The sequence below is a fragment of the Danio aesculapii genome, chromosome 15 (assembly GCF_903798145.1).
Source record: "Danio aesculapii chromosome 15, fDanAes4.1, whole genome shotgun sequence".
Lineage (NCBI taxonomy): Eukaryota > Metazoa > Chordata > Actinopteri > Cypriniformes > Danionidae > Danio > Danio aesculapii.
This window is the reverse complement of record NC_079449.1, coordinates 30,424,606-30,443,391: the sequence shown is the minus strand read 5'-3', so window position 1 is coordinate 30,443,391 and position 18,786 is coordinate 30,424,606. Positions and strand designations below refer to the sequence as shown.

Here is an 18,786-nt window from a genome sequence, read left to right as displayed (position 1 = left end):
AGGAAATCCATAATCATTATAAAATAGTAAAGAAATATCACTTATAATAAACTAAACTAATATAATATAATATAATATAATATAATATAATATAATATAATATAATATAATATAATATAATATAATATAATATAATATAATATAATATAATATAATATAATATAATATATTAGCCCTCCTTTGAGTTTTCTTTATAAAATATTTCCCAAATTAAGTTTATCAGAACAAGGAAATTTTCACAGTATGTTTGATAATATTTTTTTTCTTATGGAGAAAGTCTTATTTGTTTTATTTAGGCTAGAACAAAAGCAGTTTTTAATTTTTAAAAAAACATTTTAAAGTCAAAATTATTAGCCCCTTTATACAATAACTTGCCTAACTACTCTAACCTGCCTAGTTAATTTAATTAACCTAGTTATACCTTTAAATGTCACTTTAAGCTGTATAGAAGTGTCTTGAAAAATATCTAGTCAAATATTATTTACTGTCATCATGGCAAAGATAAAATAAATCAGTTATTAGAAATGAGTTATTAAAACTATTATGATTAGAAATGTGCTGAAAAAAATCTGCTCTCCGTTAAATAGAAATTCTGAAAAAAAAAATAAACTGGTGGGCTAATAATTCTAACTTTATATAAATGAACAGAGAAGACATTCATTCATTCATTCATTCATTTTCTTTTTGGCTTAGTCCCTTTAATAATCTGGGGCCGCCACAGCGGAATGAACCGCCAACTTATCCAGCATATGTTTTACGCAACAGATACTGTACCCTTCCAGCTGCAACCTATCACTGGGAAACACCCATACACTCTCATTCACACACATACACTATGGACAATTTGGCTTCCCCAATTCACCTATAGTGAATGGACTTATGTCTTTGGACTTGTGGGGGAAACCGGAGCACCTGAGGGAAACCCACGCAAACACGGGGAGAACATGCAAACTCCACACAGAAATGCCAACTGACCCAGACGAGGCTCAAACTACCAACTTTCTTGCTGTGAGGCGATCGTGCAAACCACTGAGCCACCGTGACGCCCAGAGAAGAAATTAAAATAGCTACTAAATGAATCGTATTTACAAAAAAATTATACATATATGTACATATGTCTACTTCATAATTTATTTTAGGGATACTTCACATTTTATTTGCGAATCCCTGATTCATCCATGATAAATAAATAAATAAATAAATAAATAAATTTAGAAGTATACATATGATTTTATTAATAATTAATAAAATAAATTAATAAAAATAAATTAAATTAAATTAAATTAAATTAAATTAAATTAAATTAAATTAAATTAAATTAAATTAAATTAAATTAAATTAAATTAAATTAAATTAAATTAAATTAAATTAAATTAAATTAAATTAAATTATCTTGTAGTAACCTCAGGGATCTCCGTAGACAAAAATAGAACTTTGTGGAAATAATACACTCAGAATCCTTCCAAGATCTATCCCTAACTCATACACAAAATAAAATAATTTAAGAGGACAAAAAATGAAATGAAAAAATAAAGAAAAATGACTGTAAGTCTATTTATAAAGCTAGTAAGTCTCGCAGTTCCTATATGCATTTCAAAGACACTGGTGAACTGTCGATTTATTAAAGTGTGACACTTGAAGCCTCAGTGCACACACGACATCTCTTCCCTCTCATGCAACCTATTGGATACTTATATCCGCAAAAAAGAGCGAGCCACCAAAAACACTAGGACAGCACTGTCTGAAAAGATCGCTTTAAATGCTCAAATAAACATAAACATTGGTGTTTCCTCAAAGGGATTTCCAGGTATGCTTTGCATTTTACCATCTTTTTTTTACACAAATCAAATAACCTGTGTGGAATGTAGAGAAAGATTAAACAGCAGATTAAACAAAAACACAAAACTATAGCGCTATGTTAGTTTCTGCATTAATAGATTAGTAAAGTTATTCAATGTTATTAATATCTTGACGACTTGACAGTAGTAAAACCTCAGTATTACACCCAAAAAAACTGTCAAAAGCATGCTCAACATTTCACCTCTGAACAACACTATATGACGCTTTCAGTGCACTAACCCAATGCGTACTCAACTAAAAACATGATGTTCCCAGCAGAAATCATTGCCATTAATACTAAACTTAGAATAAAGGTTTCAACTTAGGATCATCATGTTGGATTTGGTGGCTAGATAACCCAGAAGAGCTTAGTTGGGGATGTGTATCCGCTTTATAAATGCTGATGGTCCTGATGGTCACTGACCCTCTTGAGCTGTTCCTGTAACTGTTCCCTCAGAGACTCAGGGCAGTTATGAAGCTGGCTCGTCAACTCATTGTACCCATCCTGAAGCCTCTCCAGGGCTTCCCGCTCCGCGTCAACTTTAGCCCTCTCCTAGAAAGAAAACACACCATCCGGGAAGGGGAGAGAAAGAGAACACACAGCTCAAATCCACGCCATGCAGAAGCATCCGAGGTTAGACGTCACAACAAAGTCGGTGGAGCCACAAATGATGAACACCACGGGTCATTGCACACTGAATGCGACATTTTCACACGTTAAAAAATAAATTTGACCTCAAGCTGTGTCAATTGCATTGAACTAAAACTTTCATCTGTCTTTAATAAAAAAAAACATAGCAGGTTTTTCAATTTTTCATATCTGTAAAAAGCATTTTGAGAGTTGTTTTGACAATTCAGAGCCACCGTACAAGCAAAAGACAAAATCCAGAATGCAGAACTTGCAGAACAGAGCACTTTATAACAAACTAAGTGCGTAATATATAGATAAAATATGGCGAATGGTTGAGAAACACATCTATAAACTCCTCTATGCTGGTTTCAATGATATGCAGCTTTCCAATGTTACTATTTGGCTAGCGTGTGTGTTTGTGTTTGATGTACTGCCAGACACTGTTCAGGATTGATTTACGGGAATGTGTGTTATGTGGCTGAAGTATCACAAGCAAAGATTTCAGTACTTTTTGGATTTTTATGGAGTAAATACATCTACTAAACAGGTTGACATTCAGAATCTTTTGTCTTGTTTCTGGTTCTAATATCTCCACTTTCTCTCCACTTTCCTTCCTAATGTGTAACTGCCTCTCTGGCTCTACCACTAATTGCATTCTATCAAAAAAAAAACCAAAAAAAAAAACATTACTAATGCTTTGCTTCTTAGACTTTACACACCTGAAACTTGTCTATAGCACTCATTCACTGCTGCTCTTATAGTTGTGTAAATTGCTTCCCTGTCCTCATTTGTAAGTCGCTTTGGATAAAAGCGTCTGCTAAATGACTAAATGTAAATGTAAATGTAAAGTATCAAAATGCCTCTGATTTCCTGAAATAAACTTTGAGTTTTGGGATAATCCCACACAGTTCTTTGATACGGAGGTGATTCTCTCCTATGAAAATTTCAGAGTTCAGTGTGCAAAGACCCTAAGTCTTTGAAAACAATAGGACTGTAGGCCTGGACTGTAGGCCGTTACAGGGCCAAACAGACTTCTGTTCTCAGGCATTTCTTGGTCAAAGCCTTCAGATATCTACTTGTGTGCATTCTTTTAGATTAGCTTATGCCATTTCATTTGTTTGGCATTGTTGGCTAGTTTGAAGTTGGCCTTTTTTCTTTCTTTTATCGAAAAAAGAAAGATAAAGTTAAAGCTACATGCTGAGAAGCCCTACACTGCAGTCATGCTTTGTGTTCTTTTGTAGACCAATATGAGAACATTCACGGTACGTCAAGCAATCAATACATCAAAGCACAGACAGAACTAGATTCTGTTTAAAGAGCTCTCAGAGCCATTCCCAAGGTTTATAGGGGAATTTTCCATGTTTGCACAAACACTGCGCAAAAGTTTTTGCGGTCAAGATCAATCTAGTGCAAATTACAGCCGGTCAGTGACTGGAAACATGAGCATGGTGGCGGCTCTTCCCTTGGGTGGGAACTGGTTCAAAACAAACAAACTAATCAATAAAGGCCTGAAAGTGCAATCTACAGTCTTTTAACCCAAAGTACTGCAGTATCTTCATATATATATATATATATATATATATATATATATATATATATATATATATATATATATATATATATATATATATATATATATATATATATATATATATATATATATATATAATATATATATATTCTTTTTATATCACTAATAATTGTAGAAATATCTCATTAAATAATATAAATTGTTTACACTTCTTTGTGTTATTTAAATTGCATTAGCGTTAAGGAGAATTGTTTCCCAATAGAAATTGCTATTCAATGTGAATTATTGTTTTTTTATATACTGAATAAATTTTTTTAGGCTTCAAAAGTGCATAAAAGTACCTTTAAGAATTATAAATCATAAATGAAATCATACAATAGTTGTTTCACTGAAAAATAAAAGCTATAGACCAGGGCTGCTCAACCCTGTTCCTGGAGATCTACCTTCCAGCAAAGTTCAGCTCCAGCCCTGATCAAACACACCTGAACCAATTAATCAGGACCTGAACAGCAATTGATAATTACAGGCAGGTGTGTTTGATATGAGCTGCAACTGAAATCTGCAGGAAGGTAGCTCTCCAGGAGCAGGGTTGAGCACCCCTGCTATAGACTCTAAAAACATCATTGGATTTACCCAACACTGAACATCCTGTCACCATTTACTTACCGCTTACTTATTTCAAACCTGAACAAGTTTCTTCCTTCTGTTAAACACAAAATGAACTTCCCTTTGTACAATTCTGAAAACTGATAACCATTGAGTTCCATGGTATTTGCTTTTACTACAATGGAAGTGAATGGTTACCGGTTTCTAGCATTCTTCAAAATATCTTCTTTAGTGTTCAACAGAATAAGAAAACTCATAAATGTTTGGAACCACTTGAGGGTGAGTAAATAGTGAGTAAATATTCATTGTTGTGTGAACTATGGTTTGAGTTGGGTGAAGCAGTTGCTTGTTTACATTCTTAAAATTCTCAAAAGCCTTACAGTCTCAAATATAAGATATAAAACCTGGAGCATTGTAAAGTATACATTGTAATTTGGTTCAAAACACTGTAAATCATGGACTCTTAAATTTGGCCCAAGAGATCCACACCCCTGAGCATGCTAATCAATATCTTCGGGATCATTAAAATCAGAGGTAGCTGATTTTGATCAGGGTTGGAGATCAACTCTGCAGCACATTGAGGGACACATCCAGGGTAAGATTTGAGGAAACTGTCGCAAATAATGAATAATTACATTTTAAAATGATATTATGTATGTATGCCAAACTTTTTTAGACCTCTTTATTACATGTAATCATACCTTCTGCATGCAGCAGAATAATTCATTGACCAAAATAGAATATTTTGTTATTGTTTTTCAATACATTAAATGAGAAGTACAATTAAATATTATGAAACAATATAAATACGATTTTAACTGTAAATTCTTACAGCCAAAACAATAATGTAATGAGATCTGATATTGTCACAGCCCTATTCTTAAAAGAATAATTCACCCAACAATGAAAATTCTGTCATTAAATACTCCCCTTTACCTGAGGGAGAGTAAATAGTGAGTAAATAAGATTTTTGGGTGAACTATCCCTTTAAGTCTTTTTTGAGTGAACTGTCCCTTTAACAACCTCTCCAAAACCCTTATACTTGGCAGAATTGACAAAGCAGACACCAAAATACCTAGAGAAACCCTGAACTTGTCAGATAAGAAATAAAGGCTGAAATTCTAAAACAGCATGCAGGAAAAGGCTTTCTAAAAGACACCCACTGTAAGTCACAGAGTCTCGCACTGCTAGAGCCATTGTACCTCAAAGCCAGAGCGCTAATCCCTAAGCCTGAGTTAGCTAAACTAAAGAGTTTTGAACCCGAGGGGCCGAGCAGGAGAAACACACAGCGACTGTCAGTGTGGAGAAAAGCAGTGAGGAGATTAGAGGTTAATGAAGGCTTGTTAGTGTTGCCAAGCTTTGTAGAGGACCTGATGAGAACCACCACAGAAGAAGAGGAAAAAGATAACACCTCTTGGTGAATAGATGCTTGATTACCGGACAGAAGCTTGGCTTTCTGCCCAAACTACAAAAGTGAAGTGCATTTAAATGGGACTATCATCTTCAGATCCTCTATTGTAGGATGTAAGAGTGACCGGATGTAATGGGAAGTGCTTTGGCTAGTTTGGATGAGCACTGGCGCTCTTTTGTAGTCATTTGTTTTACCTGAGGATGGCAATCGAGACCTGAATGGGCCTTGAGTGGCCATCTGCAAGAATGGCATGCCTTTAAGGAATGTCAGAGACCAGAAAAGGCTGTTCAGTCCAGAGAGGCTCAACAGTGGGAAACACAATACAGTCCGTATAGGGATTCAAAACTTAGCACTTCACAAATAAAGCGCATCTACATTAGTCAGATTTTGCAGACAAAAGGTCATTTTTTCTATGGACAATAGTGTGTGCGCTAACAGTCAATAGTTGGAGTAATTATTTGTTTGTAAGTAAAAGAATGTGATCACCAAGGTTGTTTGTGCTGGATAAAAATACAGTTCTATTGTGTAAAAGCTGAATTTTCTGTATTATTTTAGAAATCAATATAATATGCTCATTTATTATTATAAATGCTGACAACAGTTTTTTTCAATTAGTACTTTAATACTGCAAAGGTCCATTAAACTGATGGAAGTGGCAGTGAAGCCTAGGGATGCACTGATATATTGGCCACTGAATTTTATCGGCTTATTTATGATTATATTAACTACATTCACTTGTCAATTTGAATATTTGCATTCACTACTTACTTCTATATTTAAAATATACTTATTATCTGTTTTTTGTCTTGCCTCTGTAATTCTGTTGGACTGTAGAAGCTCTGTCATGAAAAGAAATTCCTTGTATGTGTGAACATATCTGGCAACAAAACTCTTTCTGATACTGATTCTGATTCAAATTTTCAATGGAAGTTGCTTAAGGTGGAACGATTTGTTGCTAAAAGTTCCTAAATGATGTAGCTTGCTTTGTAAGTTAATTTGATTGGCTATTTAAAAGTAAGTGGATATTATTAATGCACTTATCGGGTAAAAATGCTACCTTTTAATGTCATCCAATGTGTTTTTACTCATTATCAATGCATTGTCACTTTAATTGCAGTGTAAGCAGTAGGGTTGGGCCGACGAAAAAGATCCACGTCCACACTGGCGCTTCACCTAGAATTTCTGAACAGCGCTCCATCCACACTATACCGCTGATAATGCACATCACGTGACCACACTCACACACACTCTGTCATGCGCTGCAGTGTAGGCTATGAGTCTGAGCTCCAGCAGTCAGCCCAGAGAGCAGTGCACATCGGACAGTTTATCAAGGATGTACCGCTGGATCGCTTCTCACTATAGTTGGTAAAAGTGATATTTAATTAATCTTGTCTCTATCTAACGAGTCTCCAGTCTTTTGAATCTATCAGTGTCACAGCGTCAGTACACCGCTACAATCTTTCGCTTTCACGCGTGTACCAAGTTTGTCAACGCAATTTTAACGACACAGATCACTCTGCCTATTCATGTCAGTGTCCTGCGGAAAAGTGATTGGCAGGTGGTAACTTGTGTGTAACTTCTCTTTATTTATTTATGATTTGGTTATGGGTAAATAAACGACCATGTGGGACAGGTTGATGAAACAGTAGGCTACAGATAATTAATTCGTTATGAATTAATTAATTATTCATAAATAATAAATTGACTGCCGCCTATGACGATGATGCCATCGTCCATCGCGATGTTTCACATTAGACACCGTATGATGCCATATCGGTCGGCATCGCCCAACCCTAGAAAGCAGCGCCACAAAAATAGGCTTCTGCAAGCAGTATGAATGTTCTAATCTGTTAACATGTGTGCAAAAAAAAACATGCTCTCCTTTTGCTCTGCTAGTGTGTGTGGCGTGTAAAAGGCGTGAAGCCTGCAGTCATTACCGCACTTTTGATTTTAGCCACTTTTTAAAAGCTATGTTAAATGTTAAAAATCGTTCAATTTGTTGCTCTGTGTTTTGAAAAAATGTTGTTTGAATAGTACGAAAAGTTGCTTAATCTTGCAACAAAGTTGCTTAGTTGGCAAAAATGTCTGCACGATTTCTCAAAACAAAATCATTAAATACTTACAAAATATGAAAAATATCTGTAACGCTGTCACAAAACTTACTTAAAAAACTATTGGTTAGTTTGGGCTAAAACATCTTGGACAATAAAAGAAACAACACTAACAACATATTGGACAATAATCACATATAATTACCGTTGTTAAAATAAATATTAAATACTAAAAATCCCTCTTGAAGAATGCTTTTTTAATCATAAGTTGTGCCTCTCCTAAAATGTTGCACAATTGAATGCTAAGTGGATCCAATTTATGTTTAGTCAATCTAATTTAATAAACAAATAAACTATAAAGTACTGGATAGTACAGTGTGCAAATGACCAATATTGGTATCAGAATCAACTGAATATTTTTGTTAAAATCGGTATGAGTATTTTTTCAGCAATAAATTAATAATTAATCATATCAGTGCATTCCTATTAAAGACCTTTGACATGGCAAAATAGATTTCAATTTTAAATACTGTAAATGCTGTTATTTTGACATCTCAAAAACATGACTAAATCTTAATTATATGTACAGTATGAAACACAGATCATAAAGTACTGACAACAGAAATAAAAATGATTTCTCTTGATCAAGTCAGCAAATGCATTTTTGAAAAATATGTAAGAAAAACTGAAAAAAAAAAAGAATCGGTAAGCATCCTATTTCATCATATGCCTCTGAATGTGGGTGATTTAGATTTAGTGAGCCTGCGTGTGGTGATCGTGTCCATACCTTGTCCTTCTCTCTCTGGATGCTGCTCTCCAGTTCAGAGAGTTTGCGCTGCAGCTGGCTGATAATCTCCGTCTCAGTCTCGATTTGCTCCATCTCAGCCTGTCTTTCTCCCTGCAGCAGAGCTCTCTCCATCTCCGCCTGTCCAGATCAACACATCAGATCAGAGTCGTTCTCACACAGGACACATAAACACACCCGAGAGCCCCATCTGACATTCTCTCTTCCACGACGCATCACTTCCCTCTGTTCTGACTCTTATCCACTATAATTAGGAGGAAAGCACTTCCTGTGTATCCTTTAGTGTATTTAAGGAGCTGTACAAGAATTGTTTGTGTGAACTGCTTGCCTCTTGCTTGGATTCCTGAAGTTGCTGCTCCAGTTCTGTGATTCGAGCTTTGAGCTCATCTACCTTTGCCAGCACTCGAACCCGCTCCTCCTCCAGGTAGCCCAGCTCCAGACGGCCAATGCTGCCTGATCCCAGAGACTCCTCAGCCTGAAAAATTGGAATCGATATAAGAATCGATTTGAATCAATATAAGAATTCCTTTGTGGGATTATTTAACAAGAGCTTATTTATTTATTTATTTATTGGTTTATTTATTTATTGTTCTATTTATTTATTTTTTGCTTATTTCTTTAATGTTTTATTTATTTATTTTTATCTGTTTGTTACTGTATGTCTGCAGCAACATTCACTGAAAAAATGACATGATTCTTGTTCAAATTACTTATTTAAAATTAGCTGAATCAACACAATTCTTGAGTTTATTTTGGGACAACTTAATTGTTTTATGTTCAATCCCCTTAAATTTGTAAAAAAAAAACAATTAAGTCAACTAAATCAATTTGTGTTGGCACAGCATGAAGCAATTGTGTGGAAACTGTAGGAAAATGTAGTAACTACTACTACAACAACAACAACTACTACAACAACTACAAATACAATTACTACTACACTCAAAAATACATATTTTTTTACTTGTTCAAACTATTTAATTAAAATGAGCTGAAACAACACAATTCTTGATATTTCATTGGGACAACCAAATTTTTTATGTTCAATCCACATAAATTTGTTAAAAGTGTTAAGTTAACTTAATCGATTTGTGTTGAGACAACATGAATGAATTGTGTGGAACCCTGCATTTTTACAGTGTACTACTACAACTACAACTACAACTACTACTACAACAACAACTACTACTACAACTACAACTACTACTACAACTACAAAAACTACTACTACAATTACAACTTCTACAACTACTACTACCTCTACTATTACAACTACAAAAACTACTGCTACAACTACAACTTCTACAACTACTACTACCTCTACTATTACAACTACAAAAACTACTGCTACAACTACAAAATCTACTACTACAACTACAACTACAAAAACTACTACTACAACTACAACTTCTACAACTACTACTACCTCTACTACTACAGCTACAAAATCTACTACTACAACTACAACTACTACTACTACTACAACTACAAAAACTACTATTACAATTACAACTTCTACAACTACTACTACCTCTACTACTACAACTAAAAAAACTACTACTACAACTACAAAATATACTACTACAACTACAACTACAACTACAAAAACTACTACTACAACTACAACTACTACTACAACTACAAAAACTACTACTACAACTACAACTTCTACAACTACTACTACCTCTACTACTACAGCTACAAAATCTACTACTACAACTACAACTACTACTACAACTACAAAAACTACTACTACAATTACAACTTCTACAACTACTACTACCTCTACTACTACAACTACAAAAACTACTACTACAACTACAAAATCTACTACTACAACTACAACTACAAAAACTACTACTACAACTACAACTTCTACAACTACTACTACCTCTACTACTACAGCTACAAAATCTACTACTACAACTACTACTACAACTACAAAAACTACTACTACAACTACAACTTCTACAACTACTACTACCTCTACTACTTCAACTACAAAAACTACTACTACAACTACAACTTCTACAACGACTACTACAACTACTACAACTACAACAACAACAACAACAACTACAACAACAACAACTACAACAACAAGAGAACAACAACTACAACAACAACCACTAAAACAACAACAACAGCACATTGCACACTGTTTACTGGATTTGTATACTACTGGTTAAACATTCAGGTTCGGAAAGATTGTGCAGGGTTACCAGTTATTTTAAGAAATCTTATTCCTGGCGTCTGTTCTTCGTACGTGGATTACTCAATTAGCTGGATTTGGATATTGATGATTTGACACGATCCAGGATCGTTTCGTTCTTCAAAACTCAAAAAAAAAAATTTATTTATTTATTTATTTTTTAACTATATATAAAGTTAAAAAATATATAATAATAAAACTTATGAATTCTGCACTCCTAAGTAATAGTACAAAGACTGCCACCTGGTGGTACAAAGAGACTATATGAAGAGACTGATATGAACTTTTTAGATACAAATGCCTACATGCACAATATTCAACTTTTTAAAAAACGGATAATTATTTTCATGCACGAGTTTTGACTGCTAATATGCCGGTAATTGACACCTTTACCTGTATCAAAATGCTTTTTTAAAATTAATTTTATTATTGCTTTTTATTTATTTAATAACTGTAAATTATACAGTTATTCCTTACACCGATTAAAAAAACTTGTGTAGGCTTAGACTACTATAATAAAGAAAATCTTCTCTAAATGTAGAACTAAATACATTGATCTGCATTGAAATACATGATGAATACTCTTGGCGTATGAAAGTGTAAAGCCTGCAGCTCACAACAAATGTGGAAAGTTATTGTGTGTCATAACAAACTGTTTACTGCAAATTTTATGTAATTTTGACTCACATGGATAATTGAATATTAATCAGATGATGCCATTACACTGCTGTGCCATCAGCCAATCGTTGCATTGCTGATCATGATTTCGTGGATCGATCGATCTGTCCTTCACAACACATGCAGCGATCTCAGATCAGTTCATCCAGATATTTTAATCTGATTCGCGAACTTATTTGAAGAACCAAATTCGCCAGAGATCAGTTATCAAGATTAAAAGATCCAGGATCTGCCAAATCATCTTAGATCATTTAAGCAAGGTATGAAGAACAGACCCCTGGACATATCCAGAAGCTGTTTCAGGTCATTTACGATGGGAGTTGGTCACAAATGGCTAGAGGAACCTCAGAGGGTCAAACGCAACTGTATTTGAATGTTGCAGAGGTTTATTAATAAAAGTTGAATAATAAAAAAAATCCTAAACAGAAAAGCTTATTAAACTTTCAATATTTAACATAAAAAGCACATTAATAATGTCATTAAAATGGAAGATCCAACACTGTTAATGGTAAAACCCCATGTTATAAATCAGCAAGTGTTCTAACACACTGTAAACAAAGGCAGGGTTCCATACAATTTATTAATGTTGTCCCAACACAAATTAATTAAGTCAACTTAACAAATTTAAGTGGATTGAACTTAAAACAATTCAGTTGTCCCCCAAAAAATCTTAACAATTGAGTTGTTTCAGCTCATTTTAAATAAGTAGTTTTGAATAAGCACAATTTTTTTTTCATGTAAAAGAAAAGCAGTCTGACCTGTCCATTCTGTCCGTTTAGCAGAGCAGGTGTCCGTCCGTCCAGCTGCGCACTCTCAGTGCTACTGCTATCCTCCTTCAGGTTGTCCTCTTGGCTTTCCCGATGTCTTTGCGTCGCTCTCAGTGAAGCGCTGTTCACACTGTCCATTGAAGGACGCCTGACGTTAAGCCCGTCCCTCGAGCCAAGCCCAGAGACGCCCATCCTGCCCAGATCACCCGGCGGCCCGTCGCCCTTGTTATACTCAGCGCAGAGGTTCAAGATTGTCTCCAGCCGCTGCCGTTCCTAAAACACAACAGAGATGAACCATTAGATGAGTCAGGGGTGCCAAAAATGACCCTCCTGTTATCTAATTTCCTCTGCGCCAGCCTCTGGCACTCAACAGCCAACTGATGCCAATCTGAAGAGAGAGCAGAGGAAATAAACAGAAGCGCCGCTGTCTGGAGGGACTCTTATCATGAGCCTGTCCTCCAGCGATGGGACGCGGCCCTGCTTTCAACACACACAAACGCACACACTCTGCGCTTGTCAGAACAGGCCCTCGCTTACAGCAGACACAAAAACATCTCCGCCGATACGCACAAGCCGTGCTCCGTCAGCCTGTGGGGTCTGAATGTGGTAACAGCTGCCCTCTTTAGCCCACCTCAAACACACATTCTCACTCTGACCTTTGACCGTTACATGCCATTTGCGCTAGTCTGAGGCAGCGAGTCCGCTTAGTAGCACAGTCTGCATGCTATGGGAACGGAAATCATTCACTTTTCATGTTTCTTTATTAGGCGGCATGGTGGCGCAGTGGGTAGCGAAATCGCCTCACAGCAAAAAGGTCGCTGGTTCAAGCCTCGGCTGGGTCAGTTGCCATTTCTATGTGGAGTTTGCATGTTCTCCCCATATTTGCGTGGGTTTCCCCCACAGTCCTAAGACATGTGGTATAGGTGAATTGAATAAGCTAAATTGTCTGTAGTATATGTGTGTGAATGAGTGTGTATGGGTGTTTCCCAGTGCTAGGTTATGGCTGGAAGGGCATCCGCTGCGTAAAACATATGCTGGATAAATTGGCGGTTCATTCCGCTGTGGCGACCCCTGATTGATAAAGGGACTAATCATAAAAGAAAATAAATGAGTGTTTCTTTATTATGGCGATACATTAAAACATGTTTGTCACATTGTGCAAACTGTATTTAAATAAATGTCACTATAGGTTTTTGTTTTGAATTGGGCAGATATACATATAACATGATAAAATACTTAACATGAGTTAAAATTAACATTATATATGTGAAGCCAATGAGCACTCAGGGATTTGCATATATTTAAATACATTCCTCTGTGTTCGCGTGGGTTTCCTCCAGGTGCTCTGGTTTCTCCCACAGTCCAAAGACATGCGGTACAGGTGAATTGGGTATACTAAAATTGACCATAGTGTATGTGTGAATGAGTGTGTATGGATGTTTCCCAGTGATAGGTTGCAGCTGGAAGGGCATCCGCTGCGTAAAACATATGCTGAATAAGTTGGTGATTCATTTCACTGTGGCGACCCCAGATTAATAAAGGGACTACACCAAAAAGAAAATGAATGAAAGAATGAATACATTCCTTGTATATTACACAAGTGGCCTGGATGTTGTGTACTGTAAATTGAACGGGAGTTACAAAGTTTTTTTATTTCATTTGTAAATTAAAAATTCTTTAATTTCTTTTTTAAATTGTGATTTTATACATAAAAGCTCAGCTTCTGAGAGGATTGTGTTCATTTATTATTGTCATAATGTTATTGTATTTATGAACGTTCAAAAGTTTTAGTCAGTTTTTTGTAAAGAAATTCATATCTCTAGTTAGCAAGTGAATTGCATTAAATTGATCGAAAGCGACAAGTATATACAATAATATTCAGTTAAATGGTTTAAACAAAGGGGCGGCTATATCTGCACAGTGGCTCAGTCTTTAGCACTGCTGCCTCACAGCAAGGACGTCGCTGGTTGGAGTCCCAGCTGGGTAAGTTGGCATATCTTTGAGAAGTTTGAGTGTTTTCCCATGTGTTGGTGCAGGTTAATTTATCCGTAGTGTATGAGTGTGTGTGTATGTTAGATTCAACTATCAACCCTCCCGTTTTTGCAGGTATTTTCCCGTAATTTACAGTTCTATCCAATCCCTTAAAGGTATTTTCCCATATTTCTCCAGCTTTTTAGTTTTTCTCTAAAGGGTGGCAATAAACATTAAAGAGCTGATCCTCCCTATACGCAACCCATACCGCCGAACCACCAGAGGCCGCCGCTTGCTCTTAAATATGAGTCTGTTCTGTGCTTTTCAATTCAATTCAATTCAATTCAATTCAATTTACCTTTATTGTTTTTGTTTTATTTAGACATGAAAACACTTTGAAATGAATATAAAAACGGCGTGATTCCCTTCCTTTTCATTTCAGGTGCCGTTGCCCATCCTATGCAATCCTCAAAACAGTCTTATAGCGGTGCATGATTGTCAGCTGCACTCCATATTGATAAATAGACGCTGTTTCCCAAACGGATTCTGTACACACGATTTGAAGCGAAGCGAAAGTCTGGAATTTGGATGCGTGTTTGAACAGATATATATACAAAATTAATAATAATAACATCTAAAACATGTCGATTCTGGTGGTTGTTTTTTAAACACAACTAATTTCGTCCTAAATGAGCATAAAAAGTTAGGTAAGCAATCGAATGCTTTTATTATAATGTTAGATGTGTGCATTTTTAAAGTGACACCTCTGTTATTTAATATAATCAAACGAATATCTAAATAAATGGGATTCATTTGTTTTCTTTAATGAGAATGTGTAAGTTATACAGTGATATGTCTTTATAATAGCTATTAATTTTACTAAGATGTTTGCTAGTTTATTTGCTGCTAATGTATACTATTTATTTTTTCTTTTGTAAATAATAATAATAAAACATATCACTGACCATTTAACTGTTTATTTACAATCAGATTAACATATTTAATAATTTGGGGGGGTTTTAGAGGGGGGTATCCCTTGAAAGGGCATCTGCTGTGTAAAACATATGCTGGAATATATGGCGATTCATTCTGCTGTGGTGACCTCTAAAACAGAGACTAAGCCGAAGGAAAATGAATGAATGAATGTTTTAAACAGGGATATTAATATGAAGCATCAATCAGCATATTAGAATAATTTCTAAAGGATCATGTGACAATGAAGACTGGACTTGTGGTAATAATGCTGAAAAGTCAGCTTTGACATAACAGAAAAAAATGACATTTTAAACACACTTAAACACAGTTATCTTAAATCTTAAAATAGTTGTCAGTTTTTAATGAAATACATGCAGCCTCAGGATGCAGAAGGGACTTCCTTAAAAAAACAATCTCCCTGACTTCAAAACTCTGAATGGTAGTGCACTTCAAATTGATATACATATATGCATATTTAATTTTCATAAAATCTCAATCACTAACAGTCTCTTCATCACAACCCCCCCAGCTGGGAAACCCTGCTTGAGGATGTGAAATAATTGCACATGATTAAATCCACAGCAGAGAAAGAGGCTAAACAGAGACTCCGGCAGGTTGCGTGTGCTGTCTTTGATGTGCTCTAGAGACTGGATGAGCTCAGTGTGATTTTGTGGAGTAAACGCAAAACCCTTAATTAGCACAACCTGTAATCATCAGCCTCCCCGATCTCCAGGATCACACTGAAACGAGGAACACGGCTGAGCAGAATCACTTCAGACTGTTCCCATGGCCCTTTCCCATCACACACGCCACACTGGCTTAACAATACTTTTGTACAAAAACTTTGGTACGTTGTAAGTTGGGAAAAGTAATAATAAAGTAAAAAGAATACTTTTAATTCACCAAAAAATTTAATTCCGTCATCGTTTACTTTACTTTTACTTGTTTCAAACCTTTATTTTCTTCTGGTGAACACAAAAGAAGATATTTTGAAGAATGTTGGAAACATGTAGCCATTGACTTTTAAAGTGTTTGTTTTTCAACCCAGGTTCTTTCTGATTCCGTACCCCTTTATACATTTCTGGAGAGCGAAAAATACGTCCTAAAAGCTACGTTTCTTTTTTTGTAGTGTTTGTTTTCGCGAATCCACCAGAGGCCGCTGCGTACGCTTTTTGAGATCTCAAATTTCAAAAAATCCATCAGAGGCTGCTGTCGACTGACTGACTGACTGACTGACCAATCGACTGACCCACCCTCCTCCTTCCCTAAACCCAACCAATAGTGTTTTCAAAAGCACCGATTGACCCGCCCACCCACTTCCCTAAACTCAACTGACAGTTTTAAAAAGCAATTCAGAAAAAATAAAGCATACGTACTTTTGGCTACATAATTCGCGACCTCCAGAAATGTATATAGGGCTACATTTTCAGAATAAGCCTATGTTGTTGTTTTTCCTACTATGGATGTCAATGGTTACCAGTTTCCAACATTCTTCAAAATATCTTCTTTTTTCAAAAGAAAAGAGAAACTCTCAGAGCTCTGGAACCACCTGATGGTGAGTAAATGTGAGTAGTTTTTACATTTCTTTAAATTATGTATGGAAAGTAGGGATGTCTAGATCTGATCATGTTATCGGAAATTGGGCACGATCACTCAGTTTCAGACTCATTCGGAACAGCAACACATGTGGCATGACATCACTTTGTTGCAGAGACACTATAGGTTAAATGCAGGCAAAGTAGAACACGGATGCAGCCTAAAGCAGAAAGCGCGAGTATGTCTGCGGTCTGGAGGTATTATAAAGTTGATGACGACAACATTGCCATAGCAAACTGTGAGATATGAAACTTGGGATTGCAAGAGGTGGAAAGGAAAAGGTTACATCTAACACAACAATGTTGAAATAAGGTGAATTTTATAAAAAAGTATCCTGGATCTATTTCTTCGCTCTTTTTTATGTATTCTAAAAGTATCGGATCGGTTTTTGGTATCAGTAAATACTCAAAATCAAATGACTCGGACTTGAGGACAAAAAAAAACTGATCAGGACATCGCTAATGGAAATTGTTAGCTGAAGGTAACCACATTTCATTCATTCATTCATTTTCCTTCGACTTGGTCTCTAATTTATCAGGGGTCACCACAGCGGAAGGAACCACTAACTATTCCAGAATGTTTTTTACACAGCGGATGCCCTTCCAGCTGCAGCACTGGGAAAGGTAAGCATGTTTTAATTCTGATTTTAGTGTTGATTCATTTTCTATGTATTGGTACAATGGATAATTTCAGTTTCTTTGGCTGAAATTGTCTCTTTTTGTACAATCCCTATTTAAATAAATTAATTTCATATAAAAATAACTTAATAAAATGGACATGGTATCATGGTAACACCACATTTATGTTTATTATATTAATTTTTTGCCTGTAATCAAGTAAAAGGTACCAGGTGTAAAAGATTTCTGTTAACAAAATAATAATAATAGTTTCTCATAACAAATAGTATTTCTGCTCTCTTGTCTTGTCTATTCAGAGATTTTACATTTTAACTGGTTTCCTAATGAAATGCTATGACGCTTTAGCAACCACTTTAGCATTCTGTTCTGTTTTTGTTGACATCATGTGGTGTCATAGTGTGTTCCTCTCACAGGAGAACTTCCAATAACTTATTAAAAGTGCATCAACATGTCCTCACCTGACTGAGAAAATGACACGTCTGAGCTATGAAATAGTGCTTTCATTTCTCAGACTCTCTCAAAACCCAGAGACCCTTTAATACTGACAGGCTGATATCACAGAAAGTTTCTCCACAACTACAATTTGCACCAGTAATTGCTGTATACCGTAACTGCTAATTATCTACACTTGAGAGCCAAGACCAACTGATATATATATATATACAGTATATATATATATAAGTTTGCAGTCAAAGCTGTTAAGTGCTCCAACACAGATGTTCCCACTACGAAAAGAGACGTTTAGTCCAAGTTTAGACCAGGACTACTATACAGCAGACCCCAATGTGTTTAATTTACGAGTTTAAAGGGTCCTCTGTAGTTGTCATTAGCAGAGTCGCCTGGGGGAAGGAAATAGTTTAAGATCACGCTGAACACACCCTGAGACTTAAAAGTCCTCTGAAACACACCGAGGCTGATGAACCGCAGGAGGGATTCAATCATTTGATCTGCTTCCATCAGCCCTTTGAGCTTCTGATCCCGGAGTTTACAGGCAAGCTTGATGAGTGTTTCCAATTAAAACTGAGACTACCTGAACACTTCTAAAGAAGCACACGCTGTTTCATTGTGCTGTGAAGGA

The 18,786-nt window shown here is 35.8% G+C and overlaps 1 protein-coding gene across 14 annotated transcripts in view; it reads right to left on the bottom strand.

Annotated features, from left to right (window-relative positions):
- The window catches only part of phldb1b (pleckstrin homology-like domain, family B, member 1b), a 144,835-nt gene that overhangs the window by 35,109 nt on the left and 90,940 nt on the right, over positions 1-18,786 (bottom strand). For 9 of the 14 annotated variants that reach the window (XM_056474492.1, XM_056474486.1, XM_056474488.1 and 6 more), the window contains 5 exons: positions 12,520-12,801; positions 9,203-9,349; positions 8,857-8,994; positions 6,213-6,272; positions 2,264-2,392 (listed from right to left, as the gene is read on the bottom strand). In XM_056474492.1, the coding sequence (XP_056330467.1) occupies positions 2,264-2,392; positions 6,213-6,272; positions 8,857-8,994; positions 9,203-9,349; positions 12,520-12,801 (756 nt within the window). The remainder of the gene's footprint in view (positions 1-2,263; positions 2,393-6,212; positions 6,273-8,856; positions 8,995-9,202; positions 9,350-12,519; positions 12,802-18,786) is intronic. The other 5 variants (XM_056474489.1, XM_056474495.1, XM_056474499.1 and 2 more) reach the window with 2 other exon arrangements.